Source organism: Salvelinus fontinalis, chromosome 1, assembly GCF_029448725.1.
Source record: "Salvelinus fontinalis isolate EN_2023a chromosome 1, ASM2944872v1, whole genome shotgun sequence".
In the NCBI taxonomy this organism is placed as follows: domain Eukaryota; kingdom Metazoa; phylum Chordata; class Actinopteri; order Salmoniformes; family Salmonidae; genus Salvelinus; species Salvelinus fontinalis.
In genome coordinates, this window is record NC_074665.1 from 44,578,774 (window position 1) to 44,604,227 (window position 25,454).

The 25,454-nt window shown below is 41.5% G+C and overlaps 2 protein-coding genes and 1 pseudogene across 2 annotated transcripts; 2 read left to right on the plus strand and 1 right to left on the minus strand.

Annotated features, from left to right (window-relative positions):
* Positions 1–1,127: 1,127 nt before the first annotated feature.
* Positions 1,128–11,983, minus strand: LOC129855257 (ras-related protein Rab-5C). Its single transcript, XM_055922717.1, has 6 exons — positions 11,873–11,983; positions 9,004–9,386; positions 7,117–7,268; positions 6,800–6,922; positions 2,544–2,637; positions 1,128–2,132 (listed from the first exon to the last, which is right to left on the minus strand). The coding sequence occupies exons 2-6, from the start codon at positions 9,167–9,169 to the stop codon at positions 2,005–2,007; spliced, it is 663 nt and encodes a 220-aa protein (XP_055778692.1). The 5' UTR covers positions 9,170–9,386; positions 11,873–11,983; the 3' UTR covers positions 1,128–2,004.
* Positions 11,984–12,074: 91 nt separating this feature from the next.
* LOC129855256 (uncharacterized) lies at positions 12,075–18,423 on the plus strand (annotated as a pseudogene).
* On the plus strand, positions 18,354–21,447 carry LOC129855251 (zinc finger protein 184-like). Its single transcript, XM_055922691.1, has one exon. The coding sequence runs from the start codon at positions 18,425–18,427 to the stop codon at positions 20,153–20,155; it is 1,731 nt and encodes a 576-aa protein (XP_055778666.1). The 5' UTR covers positions 18,354–18,424; the 3' UTR covers positions 20,156–21,447.
* Positions 21,448–25,454: the final 4,007 nt, after the last annotated feature.

The window sequence follows — 25,454 nt, forward strand, 5'->3', positions numbered from 1 at the left end:
ACTATAACTCAGCAAAATCTTTAAAATTGCTGCATTTATATGTTCAGTAAAATTATGTTCTTAAAGTAAAAAATATCCACTCTATAACTATACTGAACAAAACTATAAACGCAACAATTTCAAAGTTATTGAGTTAGTCATATGAACTGTAACTCTGCAATGATTTCTTCACAAACTGTCAGAAAACATCTCAGGGAAACTCATCTGCATGCAGGTTGTCCTCATCAGGATCTTGACCTGACTACAGTTCGATGTCGTAACCTACTTCAGTGGGTAAATGCTCACCTTCGATGGCCACTTGTATGCTGGAGAAGTGTGCACTTCACGGATGAATCCTAGTTTCAACTGTACTGGGCAGATGGCGTCGTAGAATGTCAGCGTTGTGAACAGAGTGCCATATGGTGGTGGTGGGGTTATGGTATGGGCAGGCGTAAGCTACATACAAAATTGCATTTTATCAATGGCAATTTTAATGCTCAGAGATACAGTGACGAGATCCTGAGGACCATTGTGAGGCCCATTTTCTTTTAAAGCCCATTGTCGTGCGATTCAACCGCCACCATCACCTCATCTTTTAGCATGATAATGAACAGCTCCATGTCACAAGGTTCTGTACACAATTCCTGGAAGCTGAAAATGTACCCAGTTCTTCCATGACCTGCATACTCAGACATGCCACCCATTGAGCATGTTTGGGATGCTCTGGATTGACGTGTAAACAGCTGTTTCCAGTTCCCGCCAATATCCAGCAACTTTATATTTTTGTTCATTGTAGACAGTACGGAGGAATGTTTGAAGGGATGCATTCTTACTTTTTGCAATAATTTTGTTTGTACAAAATGTTTCATTGATGTCAATGGCAGGTCTGTGCGAAAGTTGAAGTCGTCAGGATTCAGCACTAAGCGTTAACACAGTAGAAAAAGGCTTCAAGGAAGGAAAGCAGGGGTTTACGCAAGACATACTGTCTTCATGTGATGTAGAAGGGGTCAATTTACTTATCGTCTTTTTCACAGGTTCGTCAGTTGGCTGTGTTCAATGGGGTGCTATTGACGATGTTAAATTCTCCCCTAATAAGGACCATGGTTCCTTACTCTTTCAACTCAGCAAATAGTGTATTTTTTCCCCCCTCAAACTACAAGATAAGTTTATTTGATAACAATAAACATTATTTAAATCTCATGTCAGAGGCTGGCCTACCAACAGAACATTTGTGTTTGATTGGCGGTGAGCAAAATGATTATTATACCATTTAAAAACATTTATTCCCATTAACAATTTACATTTTAGCCTAGAAAATCTTGCCATGTTTTATTTGATTTTTTTCTCCAGGTCTTACATTTATCTTACGGATTCAAAAACATGGTGCTAAAAATGACTGTCTGGTATACTAGGTGATAAAATGCACACTGCAATACAGTTAAATTTGTCGCACGTGTCAGAAACCACATTAGGTGTGTCCTATATAAATCATCCCCCACTCGTGTCAAAAGAACAGCGGTAATAATAAACAAAGGCTAATATTAATTTACAAAATGAACAGATCCGGAAAAAGAGCGTAAGAGACATTGTCCCCTTGGAGCATATTTTCCCTCTTCCAGACGTGGAAGACCAACATGGAAGGAAGAAAATGATTTTAAGAGGAAAAGACAACTTAACCTTTGCGACATGCACCTGCAACCTGGACAAAAAAGCTAATAGCAGTTGGTATGATCCATAATGTTTTTTTAAAGGACAAAAAATGTTAAGACATAATCCAGTTAGTTTTAGATTAAAGTGAGAGAGGGGGAAGATGGGAGGTATAGCAGAGGGATAGTTAGAGGGTAAAAGAGTACGCGAGAGGGTCGCACTGAAATTCTCTAGCTTATAATTTTAACAAGGGTCTCCTTTTGATTTGGGGGGGGGGGGGGTGAGAACGGTTCCCGCATCGTTACTCTCTAGGCCGTGATTGGTTGTCTTGATAATATGTGTGTTCTGGGCTCGTTCAGTCAGTTCATTGGATATCGGCTAAGTGCTCCCGCCACAGCATTGGCTGCTGCGGCCCTGGGGGGCGGGCTCCTGAAGGTCCACTCCTGCCCGGGCCCGGCCCCCTGCTACGGCTGCGCCCTGAGCCTCGTTCTTGGGCAGCTTCTTTGCTACAAGGACAGAGAATAGAGTAGAGTGGGCCATTAATGCTGAGTTCGTGTGCTCCCAGAATTAACAGATACACAGAACATCCAAAATGTGGATTCCTCGCCATCTGAACTAGTGAAAGCCAATTCCTTTCCTGTTTGCATTGTATTGGTAGTTATTGACGGTAAGTCGCTCTGGATAAGAGTGTTTTCTATATGACAAAAATGAAAAGTAAATGTAGTAGACATCCACCAATTTGAATTCATCCTATACCTGGGTTTTCAAAGTAGCAACAATGTGAGAGAGGTCTATTTAGGCTTTTGAGATAAACCCATAGAATAGTAATCATATATTCTGTGTGATCACTAATGAGGACTACAGGCCAATAGTGCTTGGAGTAAGTTGGGACTCACTGGGTAGATGGTTGCCCTTACCTATGGCCATGAATATTTCGTTGACATTCATAGCAGTCTTAGCTGAAGTCTCCATGAACAGTAGACTGTTGTCATCGGCATAGGCCTGTGCTTCCTGCAAATACAGGACAATTATATTATTAATACAGAATTTTGGGGGATTATTCAAGGCTATAACAGGTTCTTAAGCATTAAGGGGGGTATCCCGGACACAGATTGAGTTTAGACCTGGACTAAAAAGCTATTTAAATGAAGATTTTCCATTGACAATGCTTTTTAGCCCAGGACAAGGCATAATCTGTGTCCAGGAAATTGGCCCTAAATGACAATATGTGGACGACAAAGTATTTTTTGTTTTACATACTGTGCATTCGGAAAGTATTCATACCCCTTCACTTTTTCCACATTTTGTTATGTTACAACCATTTTCTAAAATAGATTAAATTAATATTTTTCCTCATCAATCAACACACAATAATAAAAAAGAGAAAACAGGTTTTTAGAAATGCTTTGCAAATGTATTAAAAATAAAAACAAGAAATACCTTATTTACATAAGTATTCAGACCCTTTGCTCTGAGAATCAGAATTGAGCTCTGGTGCATCCTGTTTCCATTGAGCATCCTTGATGTTTCTACAACTTCGGAGTCCATCTGTGGTTGATTTGGAAAGGCACACACCTATGTGTGTGTGTGTGTGTGTGTGTGTTGACTGTCATCTTGAACTTCTTCCATTTTCTAATAATTGCGCAAACAGTTGTTGCCTTCTCACCAAGCTGCTTGCCTATTGTCCTGTAGCCCATCCCAGCCTTGTGCAGGTCTACAATTTTATACATGATGTCCTTACACAGCTCTCTGGTCTTGGCCATTGTGGAGAGGTTGGAGTCTGTTTGATTGAGTGTGTGGACAGGTGTCTTTTATTCAGGTAACGAGTTCAAACAGGTGCAGTTAATACAGGTAATGAGTGGAGAACAGGAGGGCTTCTTCAAGAAAAACTAACAGGTCTGTGAGAGACGGAATTCTTACTGGTTGGTAGATGATCAAATACTTATCATGAAATAAAATGCATATTAATTACTTAAAAATCATACAATGTGATTTTCGTTTTAGATTCCGTCTCTCACAGTTGAAGTGTACCTATGATAAAAAATTAGACCTCTACATGCTTTGTAAGTAGGAAAACCTGCAAAAATCAGCAGTATCAAAAACTTGTTCTCCCCACTGTATATGATGAGTCCCACAGTTGACAGTGCACGTCAGAGAGAAAATAACAAGCCACGAGGTCCGTAGAGCTCCGAGACAGGATTGGTCAAGGCACAGATCTGGGGAAGGGTACCAAAAAATGTCTGCAGCATTGAAGGTCCCCAAGAACACAGTGGGCTCAATCATTCTTAAATGGAAGAAGTTTGGAACCACCCAGACTCTTCTTAGAGGCTTTTATGTTAGAGTGGCCAGACAGAAGCCACTTCTCAGTAAAAAGTACTTGACAGCCTGCTTGGAGTTTGCCAAAAGGCACCTAAAGAACTCTCAGTCCGTGAGAAACAAGATTCTGTGGTCTGATGAAACCAAGATTGAACTCTTTGGCCTGAACGTCAAGCTTCACGTCTGGAGGAAACCAGGTACCGCTCATCATCGTGCTAATACTATCCCTACGGTGAAGCATGGTGGTGGCTGCACTATGCTGTGGGGATGTTTTTCAGCAACAGGGACTGGGAGACTAGTCAGGATCGAGGAAAATATGAACAGAGCAAAGTACAGAAAACCTGCTCCAAAGTGCTCAGGACTTCAGACTGGGGAGAACGACCCTAAGCACACAACCAAAACAGTGCAGGAGTGGCTTCGGGACAAGTCTCTGAATGACCTTGAGTGGCCCAGTCAGAATCCGGACTTGAACATCTCTGGAGATATCTGAAAATAGCTGTGCAACGACGCTCTGCATCCAACCAGACAGAGCTTGAGAGGACATGCAGAGAAAAAAAAATGGGAGAAACTCCCCAAATACAGGTGTAGCAAGTTTGTAGCGTCATACCCAATAAGACTTCAGACTGTAATCGCTGCCAAAGGTGCTTCAACAAAGTACTAAGTAAAGGATCTGAATACTTATGTAAATGTGAATTCAGTATATAATTTTTATTTTATTTTTTAATTAAACAGTTTTTGCTTTGTTATTATGGGGTGTGTATGTAGATTGATGAGAGGAGGGAAAACTATGTAATCAAATTTAGAATAAGGCTGTAATGTTGCAACAAGTGGAAAAAGTGAAGGGGTCTGAATACTTTCTGACAGCACTGTATGCGTGTGTGTATGTATGTGTATACAGTTGAAGTCGGAAGTTTACAAACACTTTGGAGTCATTAAAACTATTTTTTCAACCACTCCACAAATTTCTTGTTATCAAACTATAGTTTTGGCAAGTCACTTAGGACATCTACTTTATGCATGACATGTAATTTTTCCAACAATTGTTTACAGACGGATTATTTCACTGTATCACAATTGTAGTGGGTCAGAAGTTTACATAAACTAAGTTGACCGTGCCTTTAAACAGCTCGGAAAATAACCAAATTTTAACCAAATTTCTTGTTAACAAACTATAGTTTTGGCGTGTCGGTAAGGACATCTACTTTGTGCATGACACATCATTTTTCCAACAATTGTTTACAGATAGTTTATTTCAATGTATCACAATACCAGTGGGTCAGAAGTTTACATACACTAAGTTGACTGTGGCTTTAAACAGCTTGGAAAATTCCATAAAATTATGTCATGGCTTTAGAAGCTTCTGATAGGCGAATTGACCTCATTTGAGTCAATTGGAGGTGTACCTGTGGATGTATTTCAAGGCCTACCTTCAAACTCAGTGCCTCTTTGCTTGACATCATGGGAAAATCAAAAGAAATCAGCCAAAACTTCAGAAATTTTTTTTGTAGACCTCCACAAGTCTGATTCATCCTTGGGAGCAATTTCCAAACGCCTGAAAGTACAACATTCATCTGTACAAACAATACTACGCAAGTATAAACACCATGGGACCACGTAGTCGTCATACCGCTCAGGATGGAGACGCGTTCTGTCTCCTAGAGATGAACGTACTTTAGTGCGAAAAGTGCAAATCAATCCCAGAACAACAGCAAAGGACCTTGTGAAGATGCTGGAGGAAACGTGTACAAAAGTGTCTATATCCACAGTAAAACGAGTCCTATAATCGACATATCCTGAAAGGCCGCTCAGCAAGGAGAAGACACTGCTCCAAAACCACCATAAAAAAGCCAGACTACGGTTTGCAACTGTACATGGGGACAAAGATCGTACTTTTGGAGAAATGTCCTATGGTCTGATGAAACAAAAATAGAACCATTTAGCCATAATGACCATCGTTTGGAGGAAAAACAGGGAGGCTTCCAAGCCGAAGAACATCATCCCAACCATGAAGCACGGGTGTGGCAGCATCATGTTGTGGGGGTGCTTTGCTGCAGGAGGGACTGGTGCACTCCACAAAATAGATGGCATCATGAGGGAGGAAAATTATGTGGATATATTGAAGCAACATCTCTAGACATCAGTCAGGAAGTTAAAGCTTGGTCACAATGGGTCTTCCAAATGGACAATGACCCCAAGCATACTTACAAAGTTGTGGCAAAATGGCTTAAGGACAACAAAGTCAAGGTATTGGAGTGGCCATCACAAATCCCTGACCTCAATACTATAGAAAATGTGTTGGCAGAACTGAAAAAGCATGTGCGAGCAAGGAGGCCAACAAACCTGACTCCGTTATACCAGCTCTGTCAGGAGGAATGGGCCAAAATTCAACCAACTTATTGCGGGAAGCTTGTGGAAGGCTACCCGAAACGTTTGACCCAAGTTAAACAATTTAAAAAGGCAATGCTACCAAATTCTAATTGAGTGTACGTAAACTTCTGACCCACTGGGAATGTGATGAAAGAAATAAAAGCTGAAATAAATCCTTCTCTCTACTATTATTCTGACATTTCACATTCTTAAAATAAAGTGGTGATCCTGAATGACCTAAGACAGGACATTTTTACTAGGATTAAATGTCAGGAATTGTGAAAAACTGAGTTTAAATGTATTTGGCTAAGGTGTATGTAAACTTCCGACTTCAACTGTATGTATATATATATATTTTTTTAATGTACACTATCATAGTACCACACCAAATAGTAGAAGACCATTTTGCCTATGACAAAAAAAACTACAATTTTTTTTTGTTATGTTGTCAATCAATGAAACACACACACAGCGTGGGAATTGTTCTCACCTGGAGATCAACGGCTCTCTTGTTGGCGACGTCGGCCTTGTTCCCAGCAAGAGCGATGACGATGTTGGGGCTGGCTTGTCTCTGCAGCTCCTTCACCCAGTTCTTTGCTCGCGTAAAAGTGTCCTGGTGAAACACGCAAAAGGCACAGAATGCATCATTTACATTAAGGTTATGACGAGAGTTGAACTAAGCCCATAAAGCATTGAGAAGTTATATTCTTAAAATAACCAAACTATTGGTTTCACTGGTCATTAAATCCAATTGGTCACCCTGCCTACACAGTTGTAAGGGGAAACAGATAAAGAGCCTTCACACACTCTGTTGGTGATGTCGTAGACCACAATTGCCGCCTGGGCTCCTCTGTAGTACATGGGCGCCAGGCTGTGGTATCGCTCCTGGCCTGCCGTGTCCCAAATCTCAAACTTGACCGTCGTGTCGTCCAGGCAGACAGTCTGTGTGAGGAAGGCAGCTGGAAAATAGTAAGATGGAGGAAGGGAGGGAAGAAAAGTTAAGAGGATATGACAGGGGAGGAAACAGAGCGGTGTTCATGACGTTTAGAAATGTCTTATATAGCGCTGATGTTATTCCCACATGGCAGAGAAGCAGGTCTGTTCTACCTGATACATTTATACCTGCACGTCGATCAGTAACGTTGCGCCGCAATCGAGTGCGCCATGACGCGGGGTTGACATGTCAATCTCTCCCACTCTCTTCAATGTCAACATTTGTTTTGTCATTTTTGGCACTTAAAACCTATCCAGTGTAGGAAAAGCTTTCAGTTGCAGTTCCTCAATTTGCTCTACGCGGAGGAGGCCTACCAACTGAGTCGTACACACACGTTAAAAAGACGCAGAGGCGTAAAAAAAAAAAAAAAAGTGCCTTTGATACGGTTCTATTTTTATAATACAAAACATACACATAAATAAGTTATCTGTGAATTCTGAAAAGCTATCCAGGGATTGTTCCATAGGGTTGTGTTTTTAGGGGTGATATTAGTTCTGGTAGAATACGTTCAAATCTTCTTCAATATTGTTAGTGTTAACTATGAAGTTGTTAATTTTCTTCGCTTTATCCTCTGAAAATAGACAGGTGAAAAGATTATTGGGACGAGCATGCACATCTTCAATATGTACCCATTGTTCCTCTTTAGTGCATTTAACTATGTCGCAAGTAAAAAGCCCTGGGTGGCAAATTGATACAATTCCAAGTCTGGAACGTTAAACCACCCTCAGACTTAGGAAGTTGGAAACCTTTCCTTTTTATTCTATGAGTATCAAAGTGACTTCTATTGATAGTCCACAGTGACTAAGAAGTGAAACTAATAAAATGGATACTATCAACAAACGGTACTTTGTAATAGGCTCATAATGTTATGCAAGGTCATTTGAGAATTTTTATTTTTGGTATCATTTGTGCTTTTTAACCATGTCCTGCCAAACAGGTTGGAGGATTAACTTCCTAACGAGCACAGCACTGCTGCTTCTACGGATCAGAACTGCAGAGAGAAATGCTAATCCCATGTCTGTAAACTACAAACACTAGAATTCCACAATCACATGACCGTGCAGAGAGTCCATGGCCTCGTTCCAATCCTTCCTTCCTACCTCCCTTTATTGAGCCCAATCACTGACTGGGTCATTAAATCATTGATTACCTACTAGAAGGGAGGAAGAAAGATTGCATTTTTGAACAAGGCCCATTTCTCCAGCAGTGAGGACCCATGAGGCATGTCAACCTTTGACCCCTCTAACAATTCTTACATTGCGGCCATTTCCTGTGCCCTCTATCGTTGACTGGAGCTCACTATTGTGAATTGCATACGATAAGCTAATATCCGACAGAAATGCTGTTCTACGGTGTTATTCCATTTCATTTTTGGACGTTAATGACATCTCCACTACGGTAGCATCGTCCTCTACATTGACTTGCTTGAGCATACATTGAGTTGACTACAAAATAAAGGTTAAATAACTGCAATTTCAGTGTCAACTCTACACTTTTTCCTTTTGTCTGACCTCATTTGCTTTGTTTTTAACATCCATGATATGGTGATGCCATTCTTGCAATGAGATCTAGTAAAGCCAAATATCACAGATATAAAAGACCACTTGATGGAATAGAGAAACCTGCAGTGGGTCATATCAAACCACCAGAAATAGCCTGCACAACAATAGTAAAAAATATATATATACTAAATAACTCACCTCCGATGGTGCTCTCTTGGTACTCCTGAAACTGGCCCTTGACGAAGCGCAGCACCAGGCTGGACTTGCCCACCGCCGATTCCCCCAGCAGCACCAGCTTGAACTGGCAGATCTTGTTGCCTGCCGCCGGGCCGTTGGGTCGCGCCGGTCCTCCACGACCCGCCATGAAGCTGTGCAGAGGCTATCCTGAATGAGAGGGGCTTGGCCACACCAAGAGAGACAGCAGGGGGGGGGGTCTGGAGCAGCAGTGGAATTCCGATATGTGGAGGCAGCGGTTGGGATCCGTATAACACAGGCACAGGTGGGGATTAGGTTAGAAGGGCTGAGCTGATCGGAGCCGGAAACCAGGCAAAGTAAAGAGAAGAAGTGCAGCAACTGGGATGCTGGTGTAGAGAAAAGATAGACAAACGATTACTGACAAGAAGTAGAAGCATAAAAAAATACCACAGTTAGTCTGGCTGGAAAGTCCCTGCAGGTATAGGTGGAAGTGGAAGTTAGGCAAACCACACTGGTCCTCGTGTGAGAGCAGTCTTGCTATTGGCTACCATATCTTCCTGGCATGATGTGTCAATATTGACAACGCAAACATTGGCAGATATGAAGAAGCCTCTTCAGTTAATGTGTTGGTAGGCAGTTGGCCTATTCAATATCAACCAAAGCATTATAAACTATGTCCAGAAATACCTCCACGGGGTGCATCTTGTCAGTCTGATTTTGTATGGCTGGCTAAAAAACATTTACAAACTGTGTCCCTGTAATGTCAACTCTTTATCAATGATTTAAATGACTGATAGGGCCGGGGCTCCGTGTTGACGCCACCGCACCTCCATCTTGGCACTCCTACACCATTGTAAAATATATTTAGGAAGCTATAGAAAGGAATTTATTAGTGTCTACACATTTGTTTTTGCCATGTTTATTCTATTACAGACACCTTAATGCATACTTTTAAATTATATTCTGTCAGTTCATCCTTAATTTTATATTTTGGGGGATTACTAATGCTATGTTCACCACTACAACAACAAAAAAATACATAAATACATGTAATTTTGTAGAATAGAATTCCATTATTTCCTATGGAGGACTGCCAATATGGCCGACAGGTGGCTCCCAAAGGCTCTCAATGTCCAATACTTAGCATTAGCAATCCAGGGTTAATTTACATCATTGCTCTTTACTTTACTGTTTGATGCCATCTATGTACACTGAACAAAAATATAAAAACGCAACGTGTAAAGTGTTGGTCCAATGTTCCATGAGCTCAAATAAAAGATACCAGAAATGTTCCATACGGACAAAAGCTTATTTCGCTCAGATTTTTGCGCACAAATGTGTTTACATACCTGTTAGTGAGCATTTCTGCTTTGCCAAGATAATCCATCCACCTGATGAGTGTGGCATATCAAGAAGCTGATTAAACAGCATGATCATTACACTGGTGCACCTTGTGCTGGGGACAATAAAAGGCCACTAAAATGTGCAGTTTTGTCAAAAAACACAATGCCACAGATGTCTCAAGTTGAGGGGGCGTGCAATTGGCATGCTAACTGCAAGCATGTCCACCAGCGCTGTTGTCGGAGAATATAATGTTAAATAAGCCACCTCCAATGTCGTTTTAGAGAATTTGGCAGATGTCCAACCGGCCTCACAACCGCAGACCACGTGTATGGTGTTGTGTGGGCGAGCGAACGGTTTGAGTTTATTTTTACAGGGGCAGTGTACATTAAGCAACGTTTCAGTAAAAGTGCCGGTTTTAGCCAACCAGCTCATTTTCAACCGCAGTCCCTGGGCAGATTAGTTTGCCGATGTCAAAGTTGTAACAGAGTGGCTCATGGTAGCGGTGGGGTTATGGTATGGGCAGGCATAAAATATGGACAACGAACACATTTTATCGATGGCAATTCGAATGCACTGAGATACCGTGGCAAGATCCTGAGGCCCATTGTCGGCCCCATGTCACAAGGATCTGTACACAATTCTTGGAAGCTGAAAATGTCCCAGTTCTTCCATTGCCTGCATACTCACCAGACATGTCACCGAATGACCATGTGTGGGATGCTCTGGATCGACGTGTATGACAGTTTGTTCCAGGTCCCGCCAATACCCAGCAACTTCGCACAGTCATTTAAGGGTGGGACAATATTCCACAGCCTGATCAACTCTCTGCAAAGGAGATGTCGCGCTGCATGAGGCAAATGGTGGTCACACCAGATACTGACTGGTTTTCTAATCCACGCATCTACCTTTAAGGTATCTGTGACCAACATGGGGCCTAATGAATTCATTTAATTTGACTGCTTTCCTTATATGAACTGTAACTCAGCAACATCTTTGAAATTGTTGCGTTTATATTTTTGTTCACTAACTGTGTTTGTCCAAAAGCTGTCACTGGCGTAACGTTAGCTAGCTAACTAACAACTAGGACGTTGAATTTCAGTGCACTGCCTAAGTTAAGAGTACAACAAAGTCTACCAGTTCAACAACCATATGCCAGACAGCTCATACGTTAACGTTAGTTAGCTAACTTAGATGACAAAACAGTCAGTAAGTAAGTGGAAAATGCATAGATAGTTGACTAGTAGCAATGGCTGGAGCATTTTTGTAGCTTACTCGCTACTACGCTAGCATTTCTAGTTAGCTACCTAACTACTGTAACGTAACTAGTTAGGTATCAAATCGTATTTGTCACATGTGCCAAATACAACAGGTGTAGACTTTACCGTGAAATGCTTACTTAAGATCTCTTTCCCAACGATGCAGTTAAAAACATATTGTTTAAACAATATAACAAAAAGGAGAACACATACAAGGACGGTACACAAAGATAATCAACTATGATTTAGAGGGGAAATGTGTATTTTCTTACCGATTTAGATTCCAGTCGTAGTATTTGCCCTTAATTTTCAATGATTGTTTTGATGTTTGTTTCACTTATCAGTTTAGCGAATGACTCTATCCTGTATTTCCGCGTTGTGTAACTGAACATCCGGGTTACACACACCTTCCTGAAACGAGGCTCTCGAATCTGGAGTAGTGGGATGAGAAAGCTCACATTTTTATTTGCAAAACTCGCTGCCTACGTAGTCCGACTCTAGGCTAGACTACTGTACACTGACACCGGGGCCTCAAAATGCAAAACCAGCCCCCGGAGGAAGAAGGTAAATGGATAGGTAGCCTGTCGGTATCAGTTGTTGCAGTGGCCACCTCTGCAGACATTTATCAAAACAAACTAACGTTACCTAAGTTCCCATGCCTCTCTGTTCCATTAACGTTACATTACACGTAAGAGTCATTGGATGATGCGTCTTCTACTAAGGGGGAATTTTGTGACGAGTCCGGAAGTTCAATCTGCACATTAACACTCGTCGCTTGCGGGGCGGTTTTGGAAGAATAAGGACCTTATTTCATATCAGCAAGAAATAATTTTAAAAAACAAATTATACGCACCTTGCTAGTGTGCCCATTCTGTCATATCTCCACGTTACAGTGCTTGTTTACAAAAGACAAGAGTCGACCACCTGTGCTAATTAGCTACCTATCATGAAAGATAAGGGCCAAGTGTTTCGAAAGCCGTATAACAAGCAATGATTATTGACGTTTCTAAACGTTAAAACAAAGCGTCGTAATTGTAGTTCACACGAGGCAGTCGTAAGAGAAACGAATAGCTGAAAACTGTAGGGAGAAGGTAGAATGCAACCTAGAGTCTGAGAACTAGCTATGCACCATCTGAGTGTCCACCAACAAAAACAAGTGTTACACATTGCTTTAACAACTGTGTAGTAGATATCGATTGATTAATCGGAATGGCCGATTTCAAGTTTTCATAACAATGGGTAATAGGCATTTTTTGGGTGCCGATTATGGCCGATTATATTGCAATCCACAAGGAGACTGCGGCAGGCTGGCCACCTATTACACGAGTGCAGACAGCAAGGAGCCGTTGCTAGTGTTAAGATTTATGTTTATGTACTATAGCCCGCTACCATATTGTTTGACTATGAATATTATTTTGTTACACACACATCTAAACAATGCAGATGTGTGTGTGTGTGTGTAAAGATTGAGCAACATAGAGTGACAGGCCATAAAAACTGTGGTCAATCTGGAGAGGGGAGGGGTGCATATCTCCAGGCCAACCAGGGAGGGTAGGACACTGGACAATACCATATTAGGAACTGTTTGAGCGGAACAAGACAGATCTAATCTACCCAACGACCAGATGCTGACAGAGGAGAGCACCAAGGGACTGGGACAAGTCTGAGTGCCAGCGATAGGCTGAGCAAAGTTTAAACCACGCTCAGCCTCTACTGTGATAGGCCAACAGACGGGTTGGAATTACATCATCATGGTATAAGAACAGCTGTTTACGTACTTCCTGCCAGTTCTCTGTTTTACCCTGCACGGTGATACAGCGAACCCGTATATACGAAAATTGCATTTGCAATTTATTGTTTGTGTTAATTAAACATAATTAAAGAAAGTTAGCTGACCTTGCTTTTTATTTATCCTGATATCGGATTTGATTAACGCAGCGCTCACACTAGCTAGCATTAAACTTATCTTATAAAAAACAATGTTAACATAATCACTAGTTAACTACACGTGGTTGACGATATTACTAGTTTAACTAGCTTGTCCTGCGTTGCATATAATCAATGCGGTGCCTGAAATTGTGTCTTCTCTTGCGTTCAGTGTAAGCAGAGTCAGTGTTGCCAATTTAGCGACTTTGTCGCTATATTTAGCGAGTATTCAGACCCTTCTAGCGACACATTTTCGAAAAAATTGACTAGCGTCAAATCTAGCGACTTTTTCTGGTGTTATTGGAGACTGACGTGAAAGCACGTATTGTTCTTACTCTTCTCAATGAGCAGTGGGTGCTGCCTTGGGCCCCACGCCGTCCCAAAGCACTCACAGGCGGCCCAGTCCTCATGCAGCGGTCGCTCCCAGCTGCAGTCAGAGCAAGAGATGTTCACCCCTCCTCATCCAGACTGCAAATTAATCACGCTTGCGGGAAGCCGCTGCTGGCTGATCCCGCCCTGGCTTGCATTCAGGGCAGGATGTAAAATGTTCTTTGTCTAAAATAAATCACTGCATTTGACTCACACAGCCTCAGTCACTTACTCACCTTGTCCACTGTTTGTGTGACTCTCTGTGACATAAGCTAAACATCTAGCTGGCTAGCTCATCATGTCTTAGTCTAAACTGTACACTGAAAAATACAGAAAGGAGTGTGAATCAAACCCTGAATTCAAAGGCTGGTTGAAGCCGTTTATTGGAGATGATATACGGGCATACTGCCTGTATTGTAAGGCAGATTTCTACGCCAAACTTAGTGATGTAAAAAAACACAAACTCAAAACATACTCAAAAGGCAAAGCCTTATAACAGTTCCACCCAAAACAAGCTGCCATTTATGGTTTAAAAAATGTAATTGACTGCAAAAAAGGCTGAGGCCACCAACTATCGCTGAACACTGTTCCATGCTGGCATGTGATCACATTGGAGAAGGATGTAGAGCTTCGTTCTCAGACTCCACTGCTGCTACCCACTTCAAAGTGCACAGAAATTATTAATGGTGTTCTAGCACCATACTTTCTGAAAAAGTTGGTCGCAGATGTGGGTGACCAGCGTTTCAGCCTCCTCCTCGATGAGTCCACAGATGTAAGTGTATCTAAGTACCTTGGGGGTTGTGATAAGGTACTTTAGTGACACCAAGCAGACAATTGTATCAACATTTCTGGGGTATGTTGAGTTGGAGGGAGGAGATGCCAAATCTATAGCCCGTGCTGTTGTGGCTTTCCTCAAGAAGTGTTGTCTTAAAAAAGAGAAACTCCTGGGGATAGGGACTGACAATGCCTCTGTTATGACGGGGATTAACAATGGGGTCCATAAAGTGCTGAAGGAGGAGTATGGCTTCAAATATCTGGTTCTTATTCGCTGTGTGTGCCACTCTGCAGCTTGCTGTAAGTCATACTTCCAATAACACCATCCCCCGTAGTGTGGAGTACTTAGTACGAGAGACTTATAACTGGTTTTCAGTGTCTCCAAAGCACAGGGAGGCCTGCAAGGCCATATATGAGACCATCAACTGTGGGGAGAAACCTTTACAGATAACCAAGGTGTGTGCCACACATTGGCTCTCCATTGAACCCGCGGTTTTATACTCCATGTACAGTGATCCTCAAAACATATTGTATCTGACTTTTTTTTAAATCAGTGCTGGGTGAGGTACAGTTGGCCGTCAAGGCTTTTGAGGGAGAGCAAGTAGATCCTCTTAAGCTACTTGACAGCTTGGTTAGCCTGATCAAGTCTGTGAGGAGCAGGGTGCTGAATCCACTGGCAAATGTTGATGTACTCAAAGGGCCAATAGATGGATACATCAGTCCCAAACCGTACCTTGGTTACCTTTTTGAGTCAAAGGCAGCTGAGCTCCACCTTGCGCCAGAGGATGAAAACAATGTCCGAAGCGGTGTGTAGCCTTCACCATCTCCCTCACTAATGACTTGGGGCCAGACTAGTTACCATAATTTTCTCACATTGCCAATGACAGTTTTTTCTATTGTCTCTTTTTGGTCCACTTAGATTGTTAATGTAGATTGTATATAAAAAAATGTTATGGTTAAAAATGTTCATGTTTTACTGTGACTTGTTGTAGGCTCCTAAGTGGACCATAAGGTTAAAAATCAAACCAAATTAAGAAAACAAAAAAAACGAAGTAAATCCGCCAGAGTGTCTCTTTTGGGTCACTTTTGCCGGTCCCAAGCCCGGATAAAGGAGGAGGGTTGGAATTGTGACATTAAAAAAACAAGAATGGACAAGAAAGTCCATTTGTAGTTATAAACATATTTAGGGTGTTTTTTACTCACTTTTTGTCTCTCCCACGACGTTATTCTTCTCTCCTACAGCGTCCATCACAATTACATGCACATGGCCAATTATGCAAATTAGGCGATGACGTCATTTAGTGACTTCTAGTGACTTTTAGGACAGCCAATAGCTACTTTCCTTACTGAGGAGTTGGCAACACTGGTCAGGGTATATGCATCGGTTTGGGTCGCCTGGCTCATTGCAAACTGTGTGAAGACCATTTCTTCCTAACAAAGACCGTAATTAATTTGCCAGAATTTTACATAATTATGACATAACATTGAAGGTTGTGCAATGTAACAGCAATATTTAGACTTAGGGTTGCCACCCGTTCGATAAAATACGTAATGGTTCTGTATTTCACTGAAAGAATAAACGTTTTGTTTTCAAAATTATAGTTTAGGGATTTTTACCATATTAATGACCAAAGGCTCGTATTTCTGTGTTTATTATATTATCATTAAGTCTATGATTTGATATTTGATAGAGCAGTCTGACTGAGCGGTGGTAGGCACCAGCAGGCTCATAAGCATTCATTAAAACCGCACTTTGTTCATTCAGTATTGTTGTAATTGTCATTATTACATATATAAAAATTGTCCTATTAATCGGTATCGGCTTTTTTTGGTCCTCCAATAATCGGTATCGGTATCAGCGTGGAAAAATCATAATCGGTCGACCTCTACTGTGTAGTACCACTTATTATACACTAGCTATAGTCTAGGTTAAAGGTGTTTTTTTTCGACCAAGGCTATAGTACAAACAACAACATGTCGCTACATAGTAACTAAATGTAATCTATCAGTGGCCTTGTCAATACATTTTCACACATAGCTCAAATAGTCCTATAACTGCTTGCATACCGAACATTGTTAACATTGTTAGGGCTACCTAATATTGTTAAACATTTTAGGGTCTACCTAACGTTGTCTTTGTCATCAAGCTAACTTTCTGAATTTGTGCTTTGTGTAGATGGACCTCTTCCACTGTCGTCTTTGCGCCTTTTTGTTCCTCCACTGCGTCTGGTGTCTGCAGCTCTGTGGCAAGTTGTTCAGCGTAGAGACATAATGGACTATGGCTTGGTGGAGGAGTTTGTCACCACTGTGTTGGAGGTAGTTCCTGATCTGATGAGTTACAGAGAGCGAGTCCAACTCATCATGGAGCTGCGGTCACAGGTGAGAGATGAGACGGATGGGAGAGGAGGGATGGGATAGCACAGGGCATATAATGCATACAGTCTCTAACTTGCATGTGTAAATTAATTGAATTTTCACTCTATCAGCTGGTTCTGGAGTTGTGTTGTACAGATCAGCTAGCCGACCCCGAGACCATCCAGCCACATCTGAACAGGATGAGGACCTGTATCATCACTCTTAGTAAAAATGAGGTGAGTGCTGCTACTCAGTGTACAATCAAGACTTGTAACTCTGCTGGTGGTATACATTGGCTAGTTAAATTGACAGACTGTGTAATGCTTGCTGAAGACTCCTGATCCAGAGGTGGAGGCATCAGAATCCAACTTCCTGAAGCTGATTCAAAGCCTGCTGGAAGACCCAATTAAGAGGGAACACTTCTTCCAGGTCAGTGTTGTCACTGACTGTGTAGCTGATCAATTATTCAGAAAGACGTGGCTTTCTATCTTTCTTTCACTTGGAGTAGGTTAACATAAAATATTACTCAAAAGCACAGACAATTTTCTTCTTGTTTACTTCTTAGAATGTTTTTATAGAGGAATTTGGACCCAAGTATGACCCCACTGCAGAGTCTGGTGTGGGAGTTCCTTTCTAGGCTGGAGAAGCTGCTTCCGACACCAACCCTTCATCAGGTACCGTACTAACATGTTATTACCATCAGCCTACTTTCATGCATGTTTTTATACAGAATAAATGCATGCATATGATAAAGAGCAATAGACAAAGTTAAAGTCATTCCTCTTTCCAATAGACTGCAGCATGGTTCCTACCTGACCACTCTGTTCTAGAGGAGTGCATGCAGTCAGTGTGTCACCCTGAGCCATTGAAGACCCTTATCCAGTACCACAAGCCATATAGACATCTGCAGAGGTAGACTTAGAAAATTAAAAGAATGCTATCCATTGTATCTATGTTACGTGGAGCTTTTTTGTTGCTGTCGGAAGAAAACCTTTATCTCCAAAAGAGACTATTTCAGAAAATTGAAATAAACCGCCATAATTTACCATTAACGAACATAAAATTATGAATCTTCAGAAGCTATTTAGAATACATTTTCTTGGTCGTAGAAATGTGAAATGTTCAGAGTACATAGAAGGGAGTTACTGCTTTCAATACATGTAAAAAGGGAGTTAAGGTTTTCATCCTTGTGAATGTCAAGACATTGATTTGTGTCCTAAAACTACAAAAGTAGGATCTGGGTTTGATATATAACATTTCTAATGTTTGACTTGCATGTGTTGATATAGACTTGTGTTTTCTTGTCCTCAGCTCTGTCTTCAGGTGACAACCACAGCTCGCTGTCATGCTCGCTCCTAGAAACAGTTGAGATCTTTGAAACCGAGATCAAATCAGATCCTATGCAGGGGTTTATGAACATTCTAAGCTCTGCCTCATCTGTCAACGAGTCAGAAGTTAACAGACATTTTCACCAACATCAAACTGACAGTAGGCTGAAAATCCAAAGAAACCCTCACAGCAGCCAACAGAAAGTACAGGAGAGTTATAGTTTGTCTACTTCCTGTCTGTTCCTTCAGCCCACAGTGCTGCTGCACAGACTTGACATTGCTGATATGCCGTTACCTGTGTCCTCTCCAACATTGAGTCCAACATTGAGGATAAAGAGTGTACCTCAGTATTCTTTGACGCCTGACCCATCCTATACAATGGGGAACTCTAACAGAAGCAAGCGTGTCAAAATGTGCTCCTTATGTGGGAAGACTTTTATTGAAGCAGAAGATTTGATGGCACACATGAGATCTCACACTGAGCAGAATCCTTACCAGTCTTTTGAAGAGCTTAACATGTCTACATCATCTTTTGAGGATGGGATAGAGATATCCCAGCCCCATGGCACTTCACCCCTGAGCCCAACAACTTTCAAAGTTTGTCCCACTCCAAGACAGTCCTCCAAATCCAGACCGTCCTCCAAATCCAGAACATGTCACGTGTGTCTCAAGACTTTCTATGCTGTATATTCAATGAGAAAGCACATGATTTTCAAACGTGATCAGCTCATTTACCAGTGCCTCGACTGTGGAGAACAATTTGAGAGAAAGTTTAATTTGAGGGAACATACGGCAGAGTGCCATCCCACTCTGTCATCCAAAGCCAGAACATGCCATTTGTGTAACAAGACTTTCGGCAGCCCATATTTAATGAGAAAACACCTAAAATCCCAACATGATCAGCTCCCTTACCAGTGCCGCGACTGTGGAGAACATTTTAAGAGGAAATGTAATTTGAAGGAACATACGAAAAACTGCCCCACAATGTTTTCCTGCCTCAGCTGTGGAGAAAAGTTTGAGGAAAGGTGTAATTTGAAGGAGCATAAAAAAGAGTGCTTGGCAGTGAAAGAGCTCTTCTCTTGCTCTCTTTGCAAAAAGCCCTTTATTGAAGCAAGGGGGTTGACCGCACACATGAGATCTCACGAGAAAAAGTCTAATTTGAAAGAACCTAAAGTGTGCTTAGCTGCAAAAAAGCGCCACTTTTGCTCGATGTGTAATAAAACATTCATTAAAGTACACGATTTGAAAGCACACTGGAGATCATACACTTACCAGTGCACCCAGTGTTTGCAAAGCTTTGAACATCAGGAGAACTTACAGAAACATCCTCAGTATGCTCGTGAGGAGGCAACTCAACTAGAAGAGGTTAACACGTTTACACCATCTTTTGAGGAGGAGATGGAGACATCCCAGCCCCACAACACTTCCAATGTTCGTCGCGATCAAAGATACTCTTTCAGAGCCAGAACATGCAGTCTGTGTCACAAGACTTTCAACAGTATAGCTTTAATGCGAACGCACCTGAATTCCAAACATGCTCAGCTCCCTTACCAGTGCTTCTGCGGTGGAGAGAATTTCAAGAAGAAGATTAATTTGAAAGCACATAGGAAAGAGCGCCATCCCACTCCAAGTCTCCAACCCAAGGAGTCAGTCAAAGCCAGATCATGCCGCTTGTGTCGCAATACTTTTGACAGTACAGTTTTTTATGAGAAAGCACCTCAAATCGCAACATGGCCAGCTCCCTTACCAGTGTCTGGGCTGTGGAGGAAATTTCATAAAGATCTCTCATTTGAGGGAGCATAAAAAAGAGTGCTTTCAGAGACCACAGAAAGACTTGTGGGAGTCAAATGAGGGAGTCGATCCAAACCATCACCAAAGGGATGTTAATCCAGCAGATAGCAGCAGCTCTCTGGCAACAAGGGAGAGTGAGACAGAGATTCCACAGTCCCACAGCTCTTTAAACCTTATAACCTCCGATACACCCCCCCACTCAGAAACCCTATCTTTGTGAAATATGTGGTAAGGATTTCCTGATGCTGTTTCGAATGAAAGAACATATGAGAGCACACACAGGAGAGCGCCCTTTCCCTTGCCGAGACTGTGGCAAAGGTTTTAGCAGAAGGCGGAGTCTGAAACGCCATCGATTGATTCATACAGAAGGTCGGCCATTCCTTTGCACAGACTGCGGCAAACGTTTTTATACAGAGGCCAGTCTGAAATCCCATCAACTGATTCATACAGGAGAACGGCCATTTGCATGCACTTTATGCAAGTTACACTATCTCACAAAAAAACACCTGCAAAGACATGAAAAAACATTGTTTTAAAACAAAACATTTTAACGGTGTGTATGATGTGCAAAAGCTTTTTTTACAGTGAGTAGTCAGTTGAGTCCAGCTGTTGTGTGTAAATCTTCCTATTTAAGTAACCTAGCCTGAGACCTGAAGACTTGGTTTCACAAGGTGATGGGCAGGCTTAAGCTCAGCAGGCTAACACAGTCTTGTGGCGCACAGGAGACCTGGTCTCGAATCCAGTAAGTAACACCAGCAACCTCTTCTCACCAGATTTATCTACTGAATTGACTTTTAGTACTGCAATTGACTTTTATTTTGACTCATTATTATGATGAATGTGTTTTAGATTGTATTCCTTGTGGAGAATTGATAACATTACTGCCTCATTAGGTGTATGTGTGTTGATCCTGTGCTTCAAGTCATCTGTGTTTTATTAGTCATGCCACATGTAATTTTCAGTGGTGTATTGTACTTAAGTAGAAATACTTTAAAGTAATACTTAAGTCTTTTTGGGGTATCTGTACTTTACGATTTATATTTTTTAGCACTTTTACTTTTACTCCACGACATTCCAAAATAAAATAATGTACTTTTTACTCCATACATTTTCCTGACACCCAAAAGTACTCGTTACATTTTGAATGCTTAACAGGACAGGAACATGCCCCAGTTCACACACTTATCAAGAGAACATCCCATCTGCCTATGAACTGCCGGACTCACTAAACACACATGCTTCATTTGTAAATTATGTTTGAGTGTGCCCCTGGCTATCCGAAAATAAAATAAATATCCAAGAAATTCGTGCCGCCTGGTTTGCTTAACATAAGGAATTTTAAATGATTCATACTTTCTTGATACTTAATTATATTTGAGCAATTACATTTACCTTTTGATACTTAAGTTGATTTAAAACCAAATACTTTTAGACTTTTACCCAAGTACTATTTTATTGGGTGACTTTCACTTTAACTTGAGTAATTTTCTATTAAGGTACCTTTACTTTTACTCAAGTATGACAGTTGTGTACTTTGTCCACCACTGGTCATTATCTCTTGAATTGTATGTATTTACATGCAGAGAAAATGTTTTAAAAAAGGAGTATTTCAGTAAATTTACTTCTCAGCATTGTAGTTTAGCCTTCAGCAACCCGTTGTGAATCAAATTTACAAACTTGCAATATGTGGCGAAGATTAATTTAAATAAACATAACACAAGAAACCCATTATTTTTACACAATGGTCAATTTTGTTATCCCTCCATGTTATTTCTTTTGTATGTGTACAAATTGAAAGATATTTCAAATAAATATCAGCAATAAGAGTGGGTGTGTATTCTTTGTGGTTTTGGGTAGTATTGGTGCTACTGAGTTATTTCAATACAATGACGCAGTTGAATCATTGTCCAAAAAAGCAGACAAAGGTGGCGCTACAGTAGTGTAAAGACGTGACAGAAGCCTGCCGTCAATTAGACAATGATGAATTCTATTAATCTCTTACCTTCAACCACACAGAGGACCTAAAAACTGAATTGAAATGGATTCTCACAGAAGCTAAGGAGGAGAATGGCTACATTTCAGACAATGAGTTCAAATTTATTTTCAATGGCAGTCCGTGTATGGCTTCTTTTTATCTTCTTCCGAAAGTCCACAAGAATCTTAAACCTCCCAGGCAGACCAGTCATTAGTGGTAATGAAAGTCTGACAGAACCCATCTCCAAGTACATTGATTACTTTATTAAGCCTTTTCTGCTGTCACTCCCAATCTTCAAGACACCACTGATGTGTTGAGCAAAATTAAGGAATTGAACAATATACGTACAGCTTCCTTTTTAGTCACCATGGATGTGGAGTCTCTACACCACCAATGAACATGAACACGGATTGGCAGCTATGCACCATTTCTTGAGTAACCGGCCTGAGAATTAGATGCCTCCCACAGAATTCATTGTCTCACTGACTGAATGGACTCAGAATAAAATCTTTGTCTTTCAGGACCGTATTTGTATACAAGTCAACGGATGTGCCATGGGAGCATGCTACAGCCCATCCTACACTGGTTTGTACTTAGGTAAATTACTTCATTTTGGACCCTTCTAAAAACCAGTTCTTTGACCGGATTATATGGTGGGAATGCTACATTGATGTTTGTCTGTTCTGGTCTGGCTCAGAAGATGAACATATTTCCTTCCACCAATACCTTAACAGCATTAACCCTCACATCAAACTAACTATGGAGTACAGCAAGGATAACATTCATTTTGTTGGACCTTGACATCAGTAAAAATGACAAAGGTTGTTTGCACACATCAATCTTTAGGAAGCCTACAGATGGGAATACCATTCTGAGGGCAAACAGCTTCCACCCCAAAAGGCTAAAAGAGAACATTCCATATGACCAATTCCAAAGAGTCCGCATAATTTGCGATCGGGAAACAGACTACAGTGTTAAATCTGCTGAATTGGAGAATCGCTTCTTGAATCGGAGCTACAGCGCTCAGGTCCTGAAAGATGCATGCATAAGGGCCGGACGACTTGACAGAGAGAACCTGTCGTGAAGGGGAGCGCCTCGTGATGCACCAGAGAGAGTGTACTTTGTTACAAAATACAGCACTGAAGCAGAGAACATTAAAAATAATAATTAAAAATAATTGGGGAATCATCCAATGTGATACACCACTACGCAAAGTCTTCCCAGAGCCACCAGTCATATGCTTTAAGAGATGTCCTACCCTAAATGACAAATTAGTCCACAGCTATCTTCCTGGTGATTCTCAAAAAACTTGGCTAGACCACAAACCCAAAGGCTCTTTTAAATGCAACCAGTGCAACCATGGCAGAAATATTTTTCAGAAAAAGGATTTTGTTGACAGCTTCTAAAATGGAGCATCAAGTCAAGCATTTAATGAACTGCAAAACTACTCGTCATCTACGGATTGGAATGTCCACAGTGCAAGGTGTTCTACATTGGACAGACAGAGACGCTTTCAAGACCACTTCAAGACTTCAAGACCACGGGTAGGCAATGAAGACTACCCCATGGCAAGTCACTATAAGTCCTTACACCATGGCAACCTAGCCTCCCTACAAGCTATGGGTATTGATCATGTTCCGGCCTCAATTAGAAAAGTAAGTACCCTGGTTTAAATGAAGATATGGATTTCTCACCTTTCCTGTAGGGTCGTGAGAGGTCCCTTTGCTGTCATCTAATGGACAGTTTGCTCTATTGCCCACAGCTATGTTTAGACTGTTGTGGTCCATGTTTGCTGTGCTCTAGTGTACTATAAAATAGATGACTTTCCTATTCTTAACACTGCCCAGTCATATTCAAGGTTAGAACTGCCTTTCTAAAAAAAACAAGTTTGATCACGTTTGATGTTCATTATTCACTTATAAAGACTACAGGACGTTACTTATTTTTGAAGGATTTCAACATCAAAAACCTGTGAGGTTTGTAGGGCGTTATTTGAATAGAAATAGACGATTAGGTGACAGAATAAAGTGGCGTAGAGGTCGAACTTGTAAACTGGGCTAAGGAACAGAAGTTGGGTTTTGGAGAAATTGCCATCTGTGCGTGCTCTGCAAGCAATGTAGCGGATGAAGGCGTGGCAAGAGCGTGGTGAACGGATAGATGTGATTATAGACAGCGAGGAAGAAGGAGAAGAGCCAAGTGTAGTGGGAAGATGTGTGTTGAGGAAAAATGGCGCCAGACATGATAAAGAAGAATCTGGACCAGTAGGAGTGATAGTTTTGGAGAAAGTGGACCCTTGCCTTTTGGTGGATCCATTTGTGGTTTCAGGGTGGGTGAGAAAGGAGTTTGGTTGAATCAGGGACGGTAACCTGTAGTGGACTTGTGATATTTGTTTTGTGTTTCTTCTGACCAGAGGGAGAAGGTGCTCCGTGTCACACAACTTGGGTCATGATCTGTTTCTTGCTTTGCTTTTAGGAACAGTGTACGATTAAGTGATTTCTAGGGTAGGGTTAATTGTAGAGGTGGAGCAATTGAAGTTGAAAATTCCAGGGGTTCATAGGAGTCATTGTCAATCCTTTTGAGTTTTGAGTCAGAGTCTCCATGACAGTCATGTTAGGATATATCAGTTATCCCGTTTGAGCTTTTGTGCAGAATCCACTGGGCTGTTTCAGGTGCAACATTTATGGTCATGTCGCAGCAGTGTGTAGGAGGGTGATTCCAAGATGTGGGAAGTGTGCAGGAAGGCATGGGACAGAGGATTGTGTAGTTTCGGTGGATAAAGCTGTGTGTCAACTGTAGGGTTGCCCATGTTGCTGGGGTTCGGGGGTGTCCGGTGTGAGAGTGGCAGGTTGAAGTGGCCAGAGTCAGAGTAGTGCTGAAGGTTTCGTATGCTGAGGCAATGAAGAAAGTAGAGGAGGATGGGTCAAGGGTGAGGGATCCTTAGAGGATCCCAGTGAGTAGTACATTTGTGTCAGGACTGAGGGATAGGCCAACGAGTGATTTATGCTACAGTAAGGTTTGCTTTGCATTCATAGCAATGGTTATGATTATTGCTATGAATGCTAAGGTTATGGTTATGAATCAACTGTACTGCAGAAATGGAATGTAAATCACAGAAAATAGATGTGGTGGCAGCTATAGAGAAGTATTTGGGTATACCAGATTTGAGTTAGAGGGTGTGTTGAAGTATGGTGTCCCGTCCTCCCAGGCTGTTGGCATGGTGCAGGAGCAGATAGTGTCAAAGTAGTGGAATGGGGTAGTGGGTTTTTAATGAGTGTACGTGGCAGCTGCGGAGAAGTAACTTGGTGTACAAAATTTTACTGCAGAAAAGTTAATGGG

Coding starts and splice junctions, on each gene's coding strand:
- LOC129855257 (XM_055922717.1), bottom strand. CDS start 9,169: ATGGCGGGTCGTGGAGGACCGGCGCGACCCAACGGCCCGGCGGCAGGC. Junction 7,269..9,003: donor CCAAGAGAGCACCATCGGAG/GTGAGTTATTTA, acceptor ACTATTTTCCAG/CTGCCTTCCTCACACAGACT. Junction 6,923..7,116: donor TCTACGACATCACCAACAGA/GTGTGTGAAGGC, acceptor GTGTTTCACCAG/GACACTTTTACGCGAGCAAA.
- LOC129855251 (XM_055922691.1), top strand. CDS start 18,425: ATGCAGGGGTTTATGAACATTCTAAGCTCTGCCTCATCTGTCAACGAG.